Below are 20,559 nucleotides of genomic sequence, written 5' to 3'. Positions count from 1 at the left end.
TTGCCCTAGGTTTGATTCCTGCAGTATACTCAGTATAGAGCTACAACTTTAAACCGTTTAGAAACTGAATCTGGTGTAAAAAGTCACTGCTTGTCTGTTAAATAGAAGCGATCTCTGCATATATGTGATGGCACAGTTCTGCAGTATTCCTTCTTTGCAGTTATTTCTGAAATGAAGCCCTTGGCCTAGAAATGTCAGTCATCTGGGACCTGCCTCCTTAAGAAACACTGCTAGAAGTTGCATCTATTACAAAAGGGAAGATCTGTGGTCAGGCCGTTGTTTCAGAAGTGTCTTCTCTGTTGGCCTCCTCGTGAGGTGTCCCAGAGCTTTCTAGTACTAGCTTTCCACACTGTTCCAAGTCTGCTTATCTCCAGATTTTAGAAGGAAGGAGTAGATTTAAGGGTGCCAACTGTGAGAGATGTATGTTTCTATATTCCTATGAGTGAACTTGTTAGCTGTAGTTTTTAATATTAAATCATCGAATTTATACTTAGGTGAAAAAAGCTTGGGTAAATTGGGTCTTGTCTTGGTCTTTTGAGTAAATTAACTTCAATGCTGGGTTTTAAATTTCTGTGATAATACTTAAAACAGTGGAGGGGGCCTCAAAAAAGGAAAAAGTGAAAAAGATGATAGGCCTTTTATTTTCTCTCTCACACTCTGTTTCTGGGCTTTTTTTATTCAACTGTCAGGAATCTGTTTGATCTGTTTGGTGGAATACATTAAAAGACCATGTGGTGGTTACAAATAACAAATGTGTTTCTGTATACTATTTTTTGTCTTTCTTGTGAAAATACTGTGGCTGCCAGGAAACTGTAGTAGGAATAGACAGTGGCAGCAATTGATATTACAATAGTTTTAGTGCCTCACACTTGACTATCTAAACAGTGGGAAGAGAAAAATTGAAGTGGAAGGGGTAAAAAGGGGAGGACGGGGTGGACTGGAGTTATTTTTGATCAATAGGGTGGAAAAGGGCAGAGAGATGTGTGGCTTAGGATGTATTCCTGATGAAGTGGGAATGAGATGAGGAACAAGAGAGACCGTAGGTTGGAGGGAAGCAAGGTCTGAGTTACTAGGGAACAAAATGTGAACCCAAGAGAATTACTGAATGCAAAATGGCTAGAGAGAAAAGACAGAAATATGTGTTTTGAAAGGACATGTACAATAAAACGAAAACAGTAGTTGGGAAGTGACTGCTTGTCTCCCTTAATTTAGCTGTTGCCCCCAAAAAGAACTGAAGGCTTAAAGACAGGGGCCTGAGCTGGAGCTTCATTAAATTAGGGGGGCTGTAGAAAGAAGAGTTACAATTTTACACTGGTGCATATCTAATTGCGATCCCTTAGGCAAATTTTTTAGTCTTTAAGATAAACAGGTTGGTCTGGAGTCAAAGCAACCAGATTAATAGCAGGTTACTTTTTCCTTTATAGGTACTTTTAATCACTTTGTTTAGAACAGTTATGTTGTTACAGGCAAAGACCTAACTTTGTCATAACAGAGATTGTGCAGGGCAAGGCCTGGTGAAACACCTGTTCAAAAAGTCCAACAAAATAAGATTCAGTCATTAACAGCCTGTTCAGTTCATCTGAAGACTATCACGTATGTGTTGCTTTTCTGTTACAGCAGCCCATGTGTTCGTTACAGACACTTTCTCATAAAATTTTCCTTTTCTATCTGCTACTGAATGAGGTGTAAATAGTGTCAATGCCAAATGTAACAATGACTGTGTTATGCCTTGTTCCAATCAATGGTCTCTTTGCAGACTTTTCATAAGTTACTCTTTACAGTGCATTCACGTGCTAGGCAGTACAGAGAGAAGAGAGAAAACACAGCAAAATAGCAAAAATGGAATAATACCAGGTCGAAGTAGTTGGTGTGTTTGTTGTTTGGAACTTGCTTGATGCTATTTTTCCTGACAAATGTAAAATTGAATTTATTATTACTGGACTGTAATACTTTGAGCAGTCAAATATATAACACTGACATACAGTTCTGGGGCTAAATCGAGTTTTTGTGTGGCTGAATGGAATGCCCATCTTGGTTGGATTGAAAAATGTCATAAGGCTTTTTTTACCCAAGCATTTCTGCCAAGTGCGTACAGGAAGTGGCTTTGGCAGTTGTATCCAAACAAGTAACTTCATTTCCTGGAATCTGCTTTTTTGCAAAATGTGGACTTTCAGAAAGAAAGTGTAAAGAGGGATGTTAAGGGGTAGAGGAAAGATCACCCCTAAAAGCCTCTGAAAAGAAGTTTGCCTAAATTATCAAACTCCATTTTTTCTACATATAGTCACAACAGCATCATATAATTTATTTTTTCAAATTGATAGTTTATTTATGTAGCAAAAATAATATTAAAAATCTGTTGAGCATAACTGTACATAATTACTGAAACTATTATCTTTACTAGGGTCCATTTTGCAGTGGTCCATTTTATGTCTGGGAAAAAGGAGACAGCGTTTATTGGCAAGGCAGCCATAAAGTAGTTGAGATACAAGAGAATGTGTTGTATGACCACACAGGTTATAGAGGCATATTAGCAACCTAAAGTTTAGTAAATCTTCTATTTACTGCCATTAAAAAAAAAAAAAAAAAAAAAGAGAATAGATGTTATCAGGTATAATTTTCAGTTAAAAAGGAGACATGAGTTGTTTTAACATTAAATGTATTCTGCTAAAAATATGAAAATTTTATCTGGCTGGTCAGGTGCTATTTTTTATGCTGTTGCAAATTCATCTTTTTCTAGTCGAACTTGCTGGTTTTGAATCACGCTTTATTTTTTCCTTCTCTTTTTTTTTTTTTTTTCTACTCTCTTAAGGTTACTATCCTGAATATTTCAATAACAGTGCCTGCAACCTTCCTCACAGTGCTGGATAGCTGCCTATAATATAAGCACAGCCTTCATCTTCCTATGCTTTTAATCTTAGAGTCAAATCATAGATCTTTTTCAGATGCTTGAAAAGATTCAAAAGCTGTTTTGTATCAAATGCTTTTTTAAAGGGTTATTGCAAATGAGGGGCTATTTCAGAATTGCTAATAGGAAAACAGTACATTGAAAAGTGCAGTAGAGATGAGTCATACTGTGATGTATCAGACAGGAATTTTGAAAAAAATATCATTTTCTTATAATTAATATTGCAAAATCCTAGAGAGAAAAGTAAATACTTATGACAGAAGAAATTTTAGTGTCATAAAAAATGCTACAAGGTTCACAGATAATGGAAAAATCAGAATATACCCTTTAATAATAGATTTAGTTGCGTACTAATAGAAAGACAATATATAAAACAACTTAGTGTAACTGTGGATTTATGTAGAATTTTTTTCAAGTCATTAAAGGTTCTTTTAGCAGATGAAGAGACAAGAAAAATGCTTTGGAAGCAGTTCAGTGCAATAATTAATGCATGAGTAAAGATAAGCAAAGATTTTGTATACCTTTCCTAAATGGCAAAGGCTGTGCTTGCTATATCATAAATGGCAGCTGCTGTAGAATTTGTTTTGGGGTGGAAGCTTTGCCTTTGCCTTTTTATTTTTGATACTTCTTTTGATATTCTATTCTTCATGTAATCATCTATTTTTTGATTTTGTAATGTTCACTTTTTCATTACTTATGCAGAGAAACTTCAGACAGTTGTCTTGTTTGCAGTTGTGCCCACTGACTACTTGTGCCAGTCTTGTTATGCCTAAAGAAATGAAACTTCTGCTTAGTAAGAATATTTCCTGAATAATGTATGAGCTTCTGTTAACATTTGCCTTTGTGTTTCTGATTTTTCACTGAATACTTGTGATAAAGTATATTGTCTGACTGAGGTTGTTAGCTGTCTTGGAATCTTATTTTTTTGGTCACATTTTTCCTTCATGTTCACTATTGTTTGCATGCTTCTACTGCTGTGTGGATTGAAATTATAAACAAACCAATTCAGCTTTCCATTGTATTATAAAGGCAATACGTTGCACTGAATAAGATCCCAGACTGAGAGGCAGGGTGTCTGTTTTTTATTTCAGCCTTTATTATTTACTAAGTTTGTGAACTTATACAAGTGAGCTTGTCTCTCCGAACTAGTTTCCTCAATTGCAAAATAGTGGCTTATCTTTCTTGATCACTTTGAGATTTCATGTTCAAAGGCCATCTGTAAGTGCAAAATCTTGTTTTTCTAACATTGAGGAGCAGATGAAACGATTTGTGAAAATAAGACAGTGAATTAGAAGCAATTAGAAGCAGAAACCAATATAAAACCTTGGAAGTCTTGACTCTTCATTTTCAGTCAGCACAACTGTTGCAACAGAGTTCTTGAAATTACTTCTCTTTATTGATAGCTAATTTGTTTGGGAAGCTTTGCTGAAAATCTAGGTTATGTTGGCTACTTTATGCAAGTATGGGTGAACATTTCTATTTATAGTATGTTTGATATTTATTGTAAACTCTAAGACTAAGCTGCACACAAATATATTTCATGCAAAGCCATCTCTACTTGCTCAGTAAAAGAAAGCAGAGTAAAGCACTCAGAGTGAGCTGGGAAAGTTATGAGTGATAAAATGATCGTATTATTTATTATGAATCCTTTCTTCTGCAATAGCTCCCTACTTTGATCACCTCTCTTTATTTATGCCATTTATATGCAGCTTTAGCTCTGGGGAGAAATAATTCTAAATATTTCAGAAATTGCCTTTAATCTTTAAGTGTACAGAGAGATAGTGACATCAGTTTGAATAATGGACAGTGTTTGGAACCAGAAGGAGAATGTCTCAGTTTTGTATCAGGAGAGTTAAAACAACCTTACATAAGGAAATTTTAGAAGAAAAAGTCGGAGTTCCAGGCAGACATTCTTTTGATTTTCAGCAGGTTTATTTAATTAACTAAAGCCTAATACAAGAGCTCATGGCGCTAAGATACAGCACATTTAATGTTGAAGTAATCTTGTATGACAAGGAATTTCCATAATATATTGTTCCATTTTGATCTTAAGGAAAACAAGCAGTTTAAAGCCATCAAATAAACATAGTGTATTTGGCATTCAGGAAGAATTATGCTATTTTTCTAGTCATAGTCACTTATTTCAACAGATTTCCAAGGGCAAAACACTCTTAATTCTATGTCTTGACATAAGCAGATTTAGAGCTACAGAGGTTATTGGTGCAAAAATTATCTTTTGATACTTTGCTGTTTTATATTATTAATTTGCATATTAATCATATAGTTCAGTTGGTTACAAATTTTGGTTAAAAAGGAATTGAAAGAAGTAGCTTTTCACAGTGGGAATTGTGCCAATATGAAATGGAAGTTTACTCAAATACTTTACATGACACAAATTTTTTTTTTAAGTAAAGTTGCCTAATATAGCTACTGAGACCATTGAGTTTTCACCAGAAAACCTCTGTCATATGATGAGTCGGAGACACAACAGGGGAGTCTTGCCTCGGTGAGCAGTCGGCTTTGCCATTAATATCACTGAGACAAGAATGTTATCAGTTTTGATTAAACCGAGAGTTTTTTTAATCACAGAAACAAGACAATACTTAAGATGCAGAAGAACCCAGATTACTTGACTTTTTTTATTCTCAATTTTAATACAATAGACATGTATTAGGCATCATGAGAATAATTACAGTTTTCCTTTTCTCTTTTTATGTACTGTGGAGACTATAGTCAGAGTAACTAAAGCTGACAATAAATTAGTAGGAACGGACTCTGTAGAGAACATTATCAAGTGATGTGAAATGTGTTGCATGTTATTGTGCAGTTATATACATGTTTTATAAAAGAAAAATAATTTGTCTTTTAAATAATGAAGGTTGCCTTCTAATATTATAGATTTTATTTTTACTTGTTCATTGTCAGGAGGGAGAAAGATTTCTGCATCTCCTTGCTTATCCATATGTGTGCATATACATATGTTAGCTGTCTCTGATTTCTATGAAGATACGAGGGGGGCGGAAAATGCCAGTGCATGTTTATTTGCAGGATCAGGAATTTAGCTTCTAACTTAATGTACTTTCTATCATCAGTGTTGAGGATGGCAAAAAAATGTGTAATCATGTAGTGTAGATATCCATCTAGTAGTAAGTGATCTGTAACGACTATAATCTTTGGTAGGCTCATGGAATTTAAAACATAATATATATTTCTATAAATAGTCATCCTTCAATAAGACAAAAAAAGAAATGGACAAGAAATTGCTAAAGATGCCCTGACAGGTTTCTGGAAGACAAATATTCTGTGAATTATTATAAGCAAGTATATGTTGCCAAATCCTAGGCTTTATTTTGCCACACTGCAGTATCAGATTGGTCTCTGACTTCTATTTCATGGGGAATCATTGCTGCACATAAAGACAAGGAATGATCATTTTGCTGAATGTGGATATTTATTGTTATGGCAGCAGGACTTACTGTTAATGGGATAGACTACACCAACCCATAACCACAGGGTAGAAGGCACTTCCTGCCTCAAGGGACAATTTAAGATGGAAACTTCATCAAAAAGTTGAATTAATTTTACCATGGTGAGGTTTCAGGGATTAAATTTGGAGTTAATATGTACACTTTTGTTTCAAAATGATATTTGTAAAGCCTGACATGATTATTTCTAATGTTTTCTCTGAGGACAGAAAATAATGTGAATAGCACAGATCTTTTGGTCAACTTAGCAGCAATTATGAGTTCTTAGCTGTCTCTGCCTATTCACTCTCCCTTTGGTAAGATAGAGAAATTCATTCTCTGCAGCGGACATGACCTCAAAGAAGGTGTCTTAATCATTTCAGTGGCCCAATATTGATGGTGGGATTTCATGTGCAGACTATGGGAGAGTGGGAATTAGTTGTCCAGTAATTTTACAGTCCTCATAGCTTTTTGACTCTAAGGTCAAAATATAAAAGTTTCTTGTCATTAAGTAGTAGATCTTTATTAAAATGCATTGTTATAATTATCAAAAAACTCTCACTCGAACTTTCTGCAGCAGCAATAGCATAAGCGCTGTTCATGGCCAGTGTCATCCCTGTGCTGCTTCCAATGTGTTGTGTGCGTGAGGTATGTGGCCTGAGGTTGTCAGGTGGAGAATTAATTTTTAATTAATATGTTCCTCTTTTGTTCCCCTTTATGTTCCTTCTCAGTTCTGGGAGCAGTACGGTAGTTAGATGTAAAAGGTGTTCCTCATTCATCATCCTGGATTGGATGTACCATGCCCCAAAAATGGATGTACAAAGAGGAAAAGGTCCAGGTGAATCCCTGGATTGAAGGGAAGAGGCTTTGAGATCTGGCTGCAAAAGGCTAGACATACTACGTAGTAAAGAATAATCCATTTTTAGCTATTTGAAGATGACCTGACTGGCAGTGGGGAGCTCTGATTCAGTCGTATTAATTTAAAACCTAGAGATATCTATATATTTGAGTGGATATTTTCACAGTAATATTGGAAATTAGAGATTGTATTTCAGGTGAGCTTGTTTGTTTGTTTTGTGTAATGCAAATTCTTTTATCTTTTTTTATAATGATGCACTTCAAAATACATAGCAGTGAAGTTTGGGAAAATGACAGAAATTGCACCAATACTGAATTAAAACTAAGTTTCCAAGCTCACCAAGTGATAGTACTAGTTCGGGAACTTAACATTCCTGTTTTAAATTACATCTTCATTTAAAACATAGGGAATTTTAAGTATTGCTTCTAAATCAGATGGGTTGTTAGAATCCTATTGGTTGTTTTTTCCAAATGTTTCCCACTCTTCTGTGAGGAGTGCCTTTGCCAAGAGGAATAAACAAGGATATTTGCTTGAATTCCAGAAATATTTCTGTAATATTTATGAAATTTCTCAAGCATTTCTTATTTCCTTCAAGCAATCTAAACTAGAGACACCACAAAAACATAATTGTTACCACATATTACTTTTAGTCCTGAGATAAGCAATGAGGTTTTTGCTTGTATCATTTTGTGTTTACACATTTGTCCTTGTACATGGGAAGTCCCTATTTCATCTCACACAATTTTGTAGAGGCCTTTAGCTGGTACATAGGATTGGGTGGTGCAATACTAACTTTCATTGATGCTGATAACACTTTAGCCCAACTTCCTTCCATCCTCCTTCACTCAAACATGCACAAACATTTAGGTGTTTTTTGCTTTTGGTTTTTTTTTTTTAATTAACTCAGTTTTTGAACTGCACTGAAACAGGAACTTACACATTTTGAGTATTCAATTTATTATATATCAACACTAAGAAAAGAATACATCCACATAGTTAACCTTCTGAAGTTGTTCTGTGGCTTTACAATGACAATTTTAAATCTCTGTTATTGTTAAATTGCCAGAGTGAAAGTACTGTCATACCTAAAGTAGCTAAAGAGGGATATCAGTGAATACAATCAGATGATAGGAACTCTCTTGTCACATTAGGAACCTAGAAGGAACATAAGTAGATTTGGTAACAATAATTAATGTCTTATTAATTTATAACCAGAAAGAAAAATCACCTCACAAGAGCTTAGCTGTCATAGACTTTGTTGTCAGTTATATTTTTGGCAATAAAAGTAGTATTTGCATTGAGTATACATGATTGTTTCTCTGCATAGGTTGATATATTAGTAGAGTCTGATAGCATTTTTATTAAAATGCAACTTTTCAAAGTTGTTTGTAAACTGTTATGTAAAGAAAGCCACAGATCTATCTTAGCATTTCTTGAGCCTTAGCTGTATTGGAAGAATGGCAAAAGAAGCATACAGCTGGAGTTTGTCTCTACCATGCAGTCCCACTTATGTCTAACACATGGCTCCTTCTCACCAGCCTTGCTTGAAGTTGTTATAGATGCATTTCCTCTTCCAGCTGAGGTTACTGTCCCTGACTGCTCATAATTGCCAGACTTCCTGCTTCTGTCCTATCCACCTATCTGGGCTTTACTAGATTAGCAAAGACTTGCTATTTAAAATAAATTGATAAATTTTGACTGAAACCAGTTAGGGAGTACTCACATGAACAATTCTGCTAGCCAGTGTGGCAGAGGAGTGGAGAAGAATGGCTGGAAAGTTTTATCAGAACCTTTTCTTCTGTGAAATCACAAAAGCAAAATTCTTCAGCAGGCACAAAACAGAAGTGTGATACATGTCCATGGTTGGACTTCCCATGTAGCAAGGATATTTTTATGCATTAAAAAGTTATGACAAATAATACAGAGGTTTGGGGGTTTTTGCTTTGTTTTGGGGGGGGGGGGTTTGTGGTATAGACCTCCAAAAGGATCATTCTGCAGGAAGGAATACATGGTTTTGTGGATTAGAGTAGGCAAAATGAGATGAAAGCAAATAGAATGTTGGAATGCTTGGCAGAGTGCCACTTCCCCTTGGTAAAGACATGCTGACTACTTCTGATGATTTTCTTGTCCTTCATGTGCTTGGAAGTGGTTTCCAGGATTAGTTGCTCCATCACCTTCCCAGAGATCAAGGTGACATTGACTGTTCTGTAATTCCCTGGGTCCTCCTTGCCCTTCTTAAAGATAGGAGTGATGTTTACTTTAGTCTTCAGACGCTTCTCCCAGTCACCTTGATTGATCAAGGATTATTAAGAATGGCCTCACAATAACATCATCCAGCTCTCTCACCACTCATGGGTGCATCCCATCAGGGCCCATTGGCTTATGTGTGTCCCGTTTGCTTAAGTATTCCCTGACCTGGTCCTCTTCCATGAAGGGTATGTCTTCCTTAATACAGACTTTCCCTCTGGTCTCTGGGAAGGAGCTGAAAGCTGCTCTTGCTAGTAAAGACTGAGGCAAAGAAGGCATTCACTACTGCAGCCTTTTCCACATCCTGTGTAACTATGTCCCCCAACTCATTCAGCAGGGGGCCCACATTTTCCCCAGCCTTCCTTTTGTCACCTATGTACTTATAGAAGCCCTTCTTGTTGTCTTTGACATTAAGCCATTTTTTCAATGTTGCACTTTATGTAACCCAGTACAAGAATGCAACAGTTAAACATCAACATAAGTTCAGTACATATACGTTTAATATACAGCTCACATAAAATCAACATGAATATCCAGTGCCACTAGAAACAACCAATGGCTTCAGTCTTGGCAGGCAAAAGAATTTTAATAAAAACAAAGGGAAGATACCTCATTCTTTGCTTCTCGCTGCAAAATGAAATTGCTGGGGATGGAAATGATCTATTACTTTCTTTTTAACAGTTTTCAGCAGCATTGCAAAAGGTCTTGATATAGGTGCATTTTGGTATCCTAAAAACTTGATCAGCTGTTTATATATTTATTTTGTCACAAGGACTGTTACTACTTAAAATCTGTTCTATTATGATTAATTTATCAGTATTTCCATAGAGCCAGGATTTCTCCTGTAAACAATGATTGTTAATGGCTATAACTCAAAACCATGTGAACTTAAGTAAACTTTCTATGGTATATCAAGAATGTTCAAGTTAAAATTTGTCTTTCTGCTGTAGAAATCTATTTCTAAAGGTTTTCTTCTTGGAATATTAAAAATAAATAGTATTAATGTGTTGTGCAATTTTGTTCTTAAAAATGTAATATGCATGCTATTTGTCATTATTGCCAGCAAAAATGGATTTGAATCCTAAGCTATTTGTTCTATTTTATCCTATTTTTAGTGAGTAGTAGGATTTTGGTAAAACTAACTTAAATAAAGCTATAATTAGCATTTTTAATAAAATATTTTGATGAATGCCTCTATTAAAAATGTTTTATTAAAATGTAGATTATAGCTTTATTTAAACCTCCTCAGCCTTCTAGACCATGTTAACACTGATTCAGAAGGCAAGTACACTTATACTTTTGTTTGGCAAAACTGGTTTAAAAAAAGGATGTATATAGCATTCAGAATCCTTTTTTTTTTTTTTTACAGTGTACAAAGATTTAGTGTTTCCTTCACAATTCAATCCTTCAAGATAGATTGGGGTTTTTTTTAATTGAAAATAAAATAGATATGGTCAAAAGAGTTTTAAAAAGAAGTAAAAAGCCTTTAACAGCTGAGGAAACTCCAAAATACTGAGCTGAAGTTTTAGCTAAAGGTAGCTAAAAGTTTTGTAAGAACAATTTGATAAAGTTTTGAAAAGCTGAAGTGAAAATTCAGGGAAGAAGTTAGCCAGGTTTTTTTTATGTATAAGTCCAGGTTGCATTGTTATCTCCTCCTTTTCTACTTTGGTTCCTATTTCAAAACCATTACAGATAAAAATGGAAAATATATGTATATATATTACAGGTACTGGTAATAACCGCTCTCTTTCTACATGCGCTACCAACTACTTAGGCTTACTAAAGTGCACCTTTGTGTAACACAAGAGGCACAATGTACTTAATTCCATAGAGAATTCAACAACATATGGTCAGGGTAGGTGTTTAAGAGCATGCAGGCACCTGAGCAAAGTTACACAAGTGTTCTCTCAACTTCTGCTGTTGCATGTGCACAGGACTCCCATTTTGACTATGCTGAACTTCTGGAGCTTATCACATGCCTAGAAGTCCTCAGTTCTGAGAATATTAATTAAAACTCCTGAAGGCTCAGTTTTGTGTGTATACTTATGTACATTGACTGCTTTGACCACTGCTATTTAAAACGTCAGCAATTACATGAGAAAGAGGGGATGCTGTCTGTAATGTAGCAGTTACAGGACTTGTTCAGGAAAGGAGAAAATGCTCCTTCAGTAACTGAGTGCTTGAAATATAGTGTGGTCATTGCTGAGGAATAACAATCCTAATTAGTTTTTAAAATCTGGACATTAGTACACAACAGGCTACCATGTTCATTGTCAGAGGCAAACTCCAATAAAGCTTCAACAGAGCAAGAATCAAAGTTCATTCTTTTACAGTGAAGTTTCACTCATTTCTTAATTGCTAATTTTTAGCTACCAAAAGGAATAAGCAACAGGATTGGTAAAGCTCATTCATCTTGAATGTAAATAGATAGCAAATTTTAAAATTAGTTAATCTAGGTTGTTGACTGGCAAGAAGAGAGAGCTTACCATGGCGTGTATCTCATGGTTTCTTCTCTCAGTTCTCTACCTCAGCATACCCCATTCTTTTGGTGCTGGAGTTCCTGCTGAAAAAAAAAAAAAGACCAATTTCTCATGGAGCAGCTCCTGCACTCCTGTAGTTTATAGCTTGAAATATTAAGATAGCCCCAAGCTGGTACTAATTGATGGTGTACCCACTACAGGCATTTTTTTCTTGTCTACCTAAGATGTAGTGCATACAGACTTCTCCTTCAGAAAACCTCAGTATCTTAATAAAGAATAAAGCTAAAATGTAATATGAAATTAAAAGTACAGTGAGTTTCCAAAACCAGATTGATGTTTATAACAAGTCATTTTTCCTCTGCTAAACTGCTCTGAAAATGAAATATGCCTCTTTTGTGGTTTATGGTGTTACTGGCAAGATTGGTGGTGGAGACAATTCTCCAGGCACCAAAAATACATGCAGATCTCTACAGATGTCCCTAACAAAAAACTTCACTTGCATTTGGTCCAAGCTGTCATGACTCCATTGATGTAGGTTGTCATTTGGTAGAGCTCTTAAAATATTCTTATCCCACCATTCAGTCATTTTTCTAAAATTGAGAAAGATATATGGAAAAGGAGAATTTAAATACCATATCTATCACTCAAAAAGGCATAGAACATGTAAATGAGGCAAATTTTGTTCTGAGTATACTATCTTTTTTTAAACATGTTGGTCTAGTTGAAAAAGGCAGGCAAGTTTTTGAACTTAAAAGCCCTTTTTCAGGTCTAAAACAGAAGTGGCAAATGTTGCTACTGCAACGTGGCAAATAGATGGAGGATGTCAAAACATATACATTTAATTTGCTATTACTCAGTCTTAACTGACATCTTCATCTTAAGCACAGTAGTCTAATTTAAAGTTGATAGGTGACTCAAGTGCTTAATGTATTGGCCCTTTCTTATATTTAGTAAAAGTTTTACTACTGCATCAACTGTTGAAGGGAACAGATTTAGACTCCTCCAAAGAGGTAAATGCAGAGTCTATTTCTAATATCCAGTGTTTAATGTAAACTGCACAATGCAGTATAAGACATATGTCCTGTTTTATGAGAAGTTATCTGAAATGTGTTATTCCAGCATAGGCAAAAGTGAATCTTATTTATTTAGAAGTGGCAGCACAGTTGGGTGGGTCTCCTAAAGTTCTTGTGGGTTTGACTTCATATTTTGCTTTGTATCCACCCCCTGAGCTTCTGCCAAGCCTACCATGCTTCATTTCAGGCTCTTTCTTTGTACCTACTAATTAAGGACTTTCAATGTGTGTATGTATTATACAATCAAATATGATCTCACAGGCAGCTTTAAAGAAGTAAATGGTTGCAAATAGTAGCTGAAAATTATTTTGTTCTCTTTTGACACATATAAGCTGTCATACATGAAATGTAAAATATGTCTGCAATAATGTTGGTATCAGAACATGAGAAAAATGTGGTTGTATCAATAGATACGCTACTTCATTCCTCACTGCTGATATCTGCAAACATTTTGCTCATGCTAAGTCACCTCTAACTATGCCCTCGGCTCCTCTGCTCCCACTTTGATAACTCTGCTGCCCCTTGGCTCTTTAAAGAAAATATAAAAGCATAACTAGGTAACATAAAAGTAGGCACACTGTAAATCATTAATGCTACTGCAGGTATTCTACAGCATCTTGAAGCCATGCCATGTAATCTGAGAAATTATTAGAATCCATAACTAATAGAAACAGAATCAGACCAAAACGGTGCTGTTAACTGAGTCTAACACATCGTAGGAAAATATGTGCTCTATCAGGTGAAGGTGATGACGGTATATTAAGTTGCTGTTAACAGTTTTCTTTTAGCCTGTAATTCTCCCTAGCATTGTGCTTTGCAATGTTTGACAGGTAGACAAACTAGTATACTAATTTTCCGGAAGAGGAAAATGAGGGAAAGAGTTTTCAATAGTTTCAATCTTTTCACACTGAGATCTCTCTAAGGTTCAATCTGGTATCAGTCTTACCACATGTCAGTAAAGAGCCTAAAATTGCATTTCTGACTATCATTAGGCATTAAAGTTCAAGTGGCTTTTGTTGCAAAAGTAGAGCTATTAAAAACATACAGCTGAGTTAATATGAAAAATATTTTTCTTACCTGTACTGTTACCTGAGATTTCTTAAAATAATGAAACTGAAGAATTGAATTCAGCTATCATATCACATTTGGAGTTTTGTTGTTCTGTGGTCTTGAGTAATCTCAAAATAGTCAATTTCATCTTGTTTTAAATTAATTTTATATTTTATTTAACCTTTGTTTTTGAAATACAGTTCAATATTTGCCTTGATACTCCTGCAGAGGAATATTAATTAATGTAAAAGCTGACTCCTAATGGGATTCTTGTAAGTGGTTGGGTTTGGGTTTTTTTTGGAAGCATTCCAGTTGAACTTTATAAAAATTGACTTTTACAAAGTTGGCATTGTATGTAACATTTTATTTTTGTTCTTTTATTTTAATAATCTTAAAGCAATCCCAGTTTTAATGATCACATATCCTCTAACAATACTCATTGCAGTAGAAATGGTACTTGTCTTTGATTTGTGTCCGACAGACTCCTGTACAAGTTTGTTCTTTGCTGTTAGGCATTTGCAGTGTTTAATTTAATTTAGTGGTGATTTCTCTTCTGTTTATAAATTATTTAAACATATATGGAATAGTTTGTCTTGTCAATCAATTAATTTTATATGATAAAACGATGCCTAGGTAAATGACCCATGCACCAATTAACTCAAGGTTTTGCACAGTAGAAATTTTCACTTGTGGAGTGCACTACGAGCTGCCTAGATCAAAGTTCAGTACCACAATAAACGTGCTCATAGTCTTAAGAAACTGTTCACTTTACCCTCTTCCTCCTCTATAAAGAAACAAAGAAACTCCAGAGCCAGAGAAATTAAATTATGCCAAGGTTTTAGTTAGTTCATTGAGTCTGAATATTCTGGTTTTCCTTTGAGGCTTTTAACTTTCCTAAAGACTATGTTTGGCAGTTCGACACTGCAGGGGTACCATGAGCAACCTTGTTTTATGTCTTTCCCATTTTTGAATTGCAGTCCAATGAAGGTAGCCATATGTAATACACATGCTTTTCATGAAGAATTTAGCTGAGCTGTACAGTGGGGAAGTATTTGTTGTATATTGGTCTTGGGTTTGTTTTCCTGTTTTTAAGTATTTATTCTTTATTGATTCATTATTCCCAAGCTCTGTTACATCTACTTTTTTCCATTCTGAACAGATGGCTATGATATTTTGAGGGATCCTGGTAAAGATATAACAAATTATGCTTACATGCAAACACTTCTAATACCTTAGTTCTATTACAAAGACTTACCAAATAATTTGTCTTTAGTTTATTTGGAAGTGTCCACAGTTCCCTTTTTCTTATTTGATATTAAGTGGAAACACATAATAGCATGAACAGGTTGACAGTCTTCATAAGCATGAAGACTCACAGTTCACACTAGCTGCCATCCTGAAATTCTTCAGACAACCCTCACTTGAATGAGAGCTTTCCTTGAGCCAAGGAGCCTTTTTGCTCCTACTGATTTCGGTGGAAGAGTTGGCAATTCTTGTCCGATAGAGCACTTAGTAGGAATGGAAAGACAAAGTCGTCTTCTGTGAAAATGTAGTTTCTGCAAAACAGATATGTGGGCAGATATGTGGACAGATGCCTTTCTCATCAGAATACATGGTCTGAACAGCTATTCCCAAGAGTTTGCTTTTGTTAACAGTCTTAATGTTCCTCCCTCAGAACAGCTCAACTTGCAACCTTAATTCTTCTCTCCTGGAGAGTTGTTTCCAATTCTTTTTGCAGGTTAAACTGGCAGCCTCCGGCATGAGGGCTGCTGGAACCCCCTTGGAGCTCTCTCATACCAGGACCAAAATCTGGTTACAAGGTGGGGTTGTGAGGAGACACTGTCCTTCTGCTTTCTGACAGAGAAGATATCGGTTTCATGCTATTGTTTGACAGATTTTTCCAGACTTAACTGAAGAGAAATATAAATGTTTTCTGTGGGTTTCACACATTAGACTTTATGAACATCTTCTCCCTCTGAGCAATAAAACCTTTTTGAACAAACAAACCAAAAAAAGAAGGTGGCCAAACTCAGCACTCTGGAAGTGCCGTTTACAGTTTGAGCACTCTTGAAATCTTCATGAAAAAACACTAAAATAAAGTCCTTAAAAATTGTCCAGTATTTATAAACTGGGATCACTAAAGCAAGCTGCAATAGGATTTGTGGATGTTGGATACATTTAAAAATCAGCATGCTCATTTACATATGCACAACCATGTTTGATCGCTTGTGGCAACAAAATAAGGTCTAAGTTTGTACACTTGCATGCTCTTACCTACTCAGATATAGTCCTTGAGTAATCCCAGTGGATACTATTTAACTTAAAAATGTCATTCAGCCCTATAATTTCTCTGCTGGCAGTTGAGCATCCATGCCACACTATACCCTACATGTTACTTTAACTTATTTTCCTAATTAAAGTTTGTGAGGCACTAAACAGTTGTTGTTTAGGATGGCTGTAAATAGCATTTGTATATGTCACAGCATAGAATAAATGATCTCTAAATTAGCTAGTGATAGAATAGGGTGCATAATATCTGCCAGGGGCTTTGCTGTTATGCAGGCTTCCACGTGCTGTAGGTGTACAACTGAGTCTTGAAATAGCTTTGATCTTTTCATGTCACCTCAAAAAGTAGTCAACCACGTCCAAAAGCCTTATAACATTTTTGCTCAGTGTATTTTGAATTATTACTGATTTCAAGAGTTTAGCCCATTATCAATACTACAGCAAGCTTTCTATTTCTCGGTCATTTCAGATCTTGTTGCTCTAGTTCGGAGCTTGTGAGCTGTCATTGTCATTCTGCATTCTGACTTACCTGAGTTCAATGGGACAGCTGTAATTTGCACATTTTACAAGAGGAGCCTATTGAACCGAAACTTTTTGTTTAATCTGAAAGTTGGTGGAGCGCACTGGATAGGAGTACAGACTGAAATCAAACCTTCAATGAGAACATTCTTAAACATTCGAATTCAGGATGTGGATCAAACCTGAATTTTCCCAAAATTTCAGCTGTTTTAATTTTCTGTAAATAATGATGGATTTGCTGTAAATTTCACATTGTGGGCTGGGCATATTTGTGAGTGTTTCAATATTAAAGCCAATTTACACAACCTAACAGGAAAGGTATAATTAAAATTAAGTTGATACAAAATTCATCACTTTTTAATGCAACCCTGTCAACTGGGGTTTCATGAATGTGATTGCAAGAAAATTTTATGCTTTTTCCGATGATCTGAATTATTTTTATGGTAATGATTATTCCAGTTCACATTCTAAAGACTTGATGACATGTTTTTCCTGGTTCTCATCCTGTAGGATATGATGATTCTTCCTTAGATAAGAATTTTCAAATATTTATTTTGTAACACTATACCACGGTATTAAAGAAGGAGAGGAGAAATTGTTTGGCCTGTAAGAGTAAAAGAAATTGTTTTAGCTGAACTCTTCGACTACCTTGCCAAAAATGTGTTATCATCAATGTTTTCTTCTCTCAATTCTGCTTTTATTCATATCATGTATATATTGCTATACATAGGTTTCGATTTACAGTAAAAACCAGAAATGTAATAGCACCTTGGTTTAAAAGAACATATAGCTTGTTTGTTTGAATTAGGCCCAGGAGAAACAGCATGCCAATAATGTTAGTGCACCTTTGCACTTGGAGGCCATTTAAAAGAAGGTGAAGCTACTTTATGAAATTATAGATTAATTTGAGGACATGTAAACAGCATGATTGAAAATACAACATCAGCCATGGAGAGGGAATAATCTTCTTTACTGAGCAGAATGAAAACACAACCATTCCATCAAGCTTCCAATGTTTCTTGCAGTCTTTTACTAGTATTAACATTGCTGTATTCCCTTATTATTATCCTAAATATGCTCATATTATGCTCATTTATGCTCATATTATGCTGAAGTATAATCTTAATGGTCCTTTTTAAGCTCCTTTCCTTAGATACCATTTTCAGAATGTGATTGTTTACTACTTCTTATGTTTCTGTATTTTCTTAAAATGGACTGTATAAACCAGAAAATTTCCCCTTCCCAAGAGTTCTGGGGTTCTATTTTTGTGTGCTTTGTTTGGCTGTACAAATCTGCTGCCTCCTAATGTAGCGCTGGAAAATCATTATCAGATTACCTTTAATTTTGGTTGATGCATTTCTGCCAGGCAGAAGCAATAATGCCTGTAATAGTTTTGTTTTCCAAACTTACTTCTACTGTTTTTACTTCTCTCAAAGGCAGCACATTGCCAGAAGGGTTAAATGCTTTACATTGCAGTGTTACGTATGAGTAAGGGTGTTTCATTGTTTATTTTAGGCTCAGCCATGAATTTTGCCCAGGCTTTCTGCACTTAATACAAACTTTTTCTGCAACAAAAGCAATTCTAGAGGGTCAATTCAGGCCGCATATTAAAATTAGTGCTAGTGATGGGATGAATGTGCTATAAAATTCTGCTTGCGAAGCTGCCTGTTTTTCTTCAAGGCAAGCATGAAACATGAACATTATATTCTCAGGTCATCATCACAGAAAAATATATTTTCCTAAATCCTCTTGCTCCTTTGGATCACACCGCAGTAAAGACTGCACTGTATCTTTCTTTGATTTTCTTATTCAAAAAGGGTGGAGCATTTCTGCGTGCTTTGCCATTCAAACATTCCTGGTGGTTCTATTTTCAACTCAAAATTTTTAAATTAGTAACAGATGTGCTGATTCTTTTGACTGAAACAGAGGGTAAATTTTTCTACTATATTTTGAATAAAGTTTTTTAAACTTTTACTGATTATTGAATCCTGAATGCTAGTTTTTGTTACCAGCCTTCACTGTAAACAGTATCTTACACCACAGAAATCTCACTGGAGTCAGTGGGGAGTAGTCCTGATTTTGTAAGTATGATGAGGGGCAGCAGAACATATTTGGAGTGACTATAAAATGCAGCTTATGGAGCTAGACCCCAATAAGGTGTAACATCCCAGTATTGCATATCCCAACCTGTTTAGGTATGTTTTGTTAATTATTATCCCCACTTACACCAAAATTTCAAAGCAGGTAGCCTGGAAAATAATTGGCATACATGTATACATATGTTATTGGTAATGCTGGTCCATTGGCACAAAATGTATAGAAAACTCTTGCGCAGCAGAACTCCCAGAAAACTTTATAGCTCTTATGCACAATGGATTTGGGGGTCTCAATAGCTCTGAAGCAAGAAGGAAGGCTTGTGAGTCGGACAGAAGAAAGACTCTAGAGGAAAAAAAAACTAAGGAGAATCAAATTCCAATTTAAGGGATTTCATTTTGAGGTTTAAGTTGCCACCATGAGGTTGAATTAGAGGTGGATTTATTTTGCATTTTTCACACAGTTTGAGTGTGAGATTCCTCCCCCTTTCTGCTCCTGAACTATCTTCATTACGGTAATTTATTTAAGTGCAAGTCTCATCCTTTCTCCTTGCTTACTTATTGACGTAGATGTACTTGTGATAACACAGATGCTGGTGTAATCTTTTTGTTAAAGATTTTTGTTAAAAATTCTGTTACATTTTTTTGTTAATGCTAATACAGATGCATGATTTCTTACTTGGATCTGTAGATCGTCTAGCAATGAGAACTGATAAATAATACAGACTATAATACTTTTCCATAGTGATTTTTAAAAAGATTTGAAGACTAAATAGGTCTTGACCTTCTGGCGCACAAAAGGAAGCAAACATCATGCTGAAAATGTAAAAGGCAGGAGCCAACCATTTTTTTAGGTACAATACCTGCTTCGCTTAAAAGGGGATGAAAAACATTCACTAAAGGGGATGAAACTTGTACATAATTAGAAGCAGCCTGAATTTTTTTCTTCCAAGAATACTGGAAATATCCAAGGTATGTTTAGGGGCCAATATGAAACAGATGAAAGAAACACAGAAGCAAATTGCAGTTTGCTGTTGTGAAAATACCCCTGGCTCACACTTAAGAATATTTCACATATTTTAAATTTTCAAAGTTTGGTTTTACTTATGAACATTTTAAGTTGTCTTGAGAAATTACACAGCCCAAACATTCAGACTTTAGAGAAGTGAAGTGAAACAAAATTAATTTGTCAGATAAGAGAAATCTTTTGTCAAAAATGCTTTCCCAGTGGTGGAACACTGAACTTAGTCTTTTGGGTGCTTTAAGACCCCTGAGCTGACTTGCTATATTTGTCTAAATAGGAGTTAAATAAATGCAAAATGTCTGTCTTTTGATGACTCTGAAGTAGTTCCCTTTTTCTTTTTTTTCTTGGGGCAGGAGGAAAGATGTCACTTGGATGTCAGGAAGCTTTTGAAGTTTTCAAGCGGGACCATGCTGACAATATAACCATTGAGGACAACAAACGGCTTCTAAAACAGAGGTGAGTGTCACAGCAAGATACAGCTGGAGGCAGCCATCTGAGAGTTCATTATGAGTCTGGGTAGGAATGCGTAATTTTACACCAGACATCCCAGGCTTCTGTT

At 35.4% G+C, this 20,559-nt stretch overlaps 1 protein-coding gene across 6 annotated transcripts in view; it reads left to right on the top strand.

Annotated features, from left to right (window-relative positions):
• KIF6 (kinesin family member 6) overlaps positions 1–20,559 on the top strand; it is a 173,831-nt gene that overhangs the window by 94,592 nt on the left and 58,680 nt on the right. For all 6 annotated transcript variants that reach the window (XR_012041872.1, XR_012041875.1, XR_012041873.1 and 3 more), the window contains exon 14: positions 20,354–20,456. Coding sequence is in view for 2 of the 6 variants with exons in the window: in XM_072858203.1 (XP_072714304.1) it covers positions 20,354–20,456 (103 nt within the window). In the remaining 4 variants the exon portion in view is untranslated. The remainder of the gene's footprint in view (positions 1–20,353; positions 20,457–20,559) is intronic.

The sequence above is a fragment of the Ciconia boyciana genome, chromosome 3 (genome assembly GCF_034638445.1).
Source record: "Ciconia boyciana chromosome 3, ASM3463844v1, whole genome shotgun sequence".
Classification (NCBI taxonomy): domain Eukaryota; kingdom Metazoa; phylum Chordata; class Aves; order Ciconiiformes; family Ciconiidae; genus Ciconia; species Ciconia boyciana.
The sequence above is the reverse complement of the archived record's forward strand: the minus strand, read 5'-3'. Positions and strand labels throughout refer to the sequence as shown.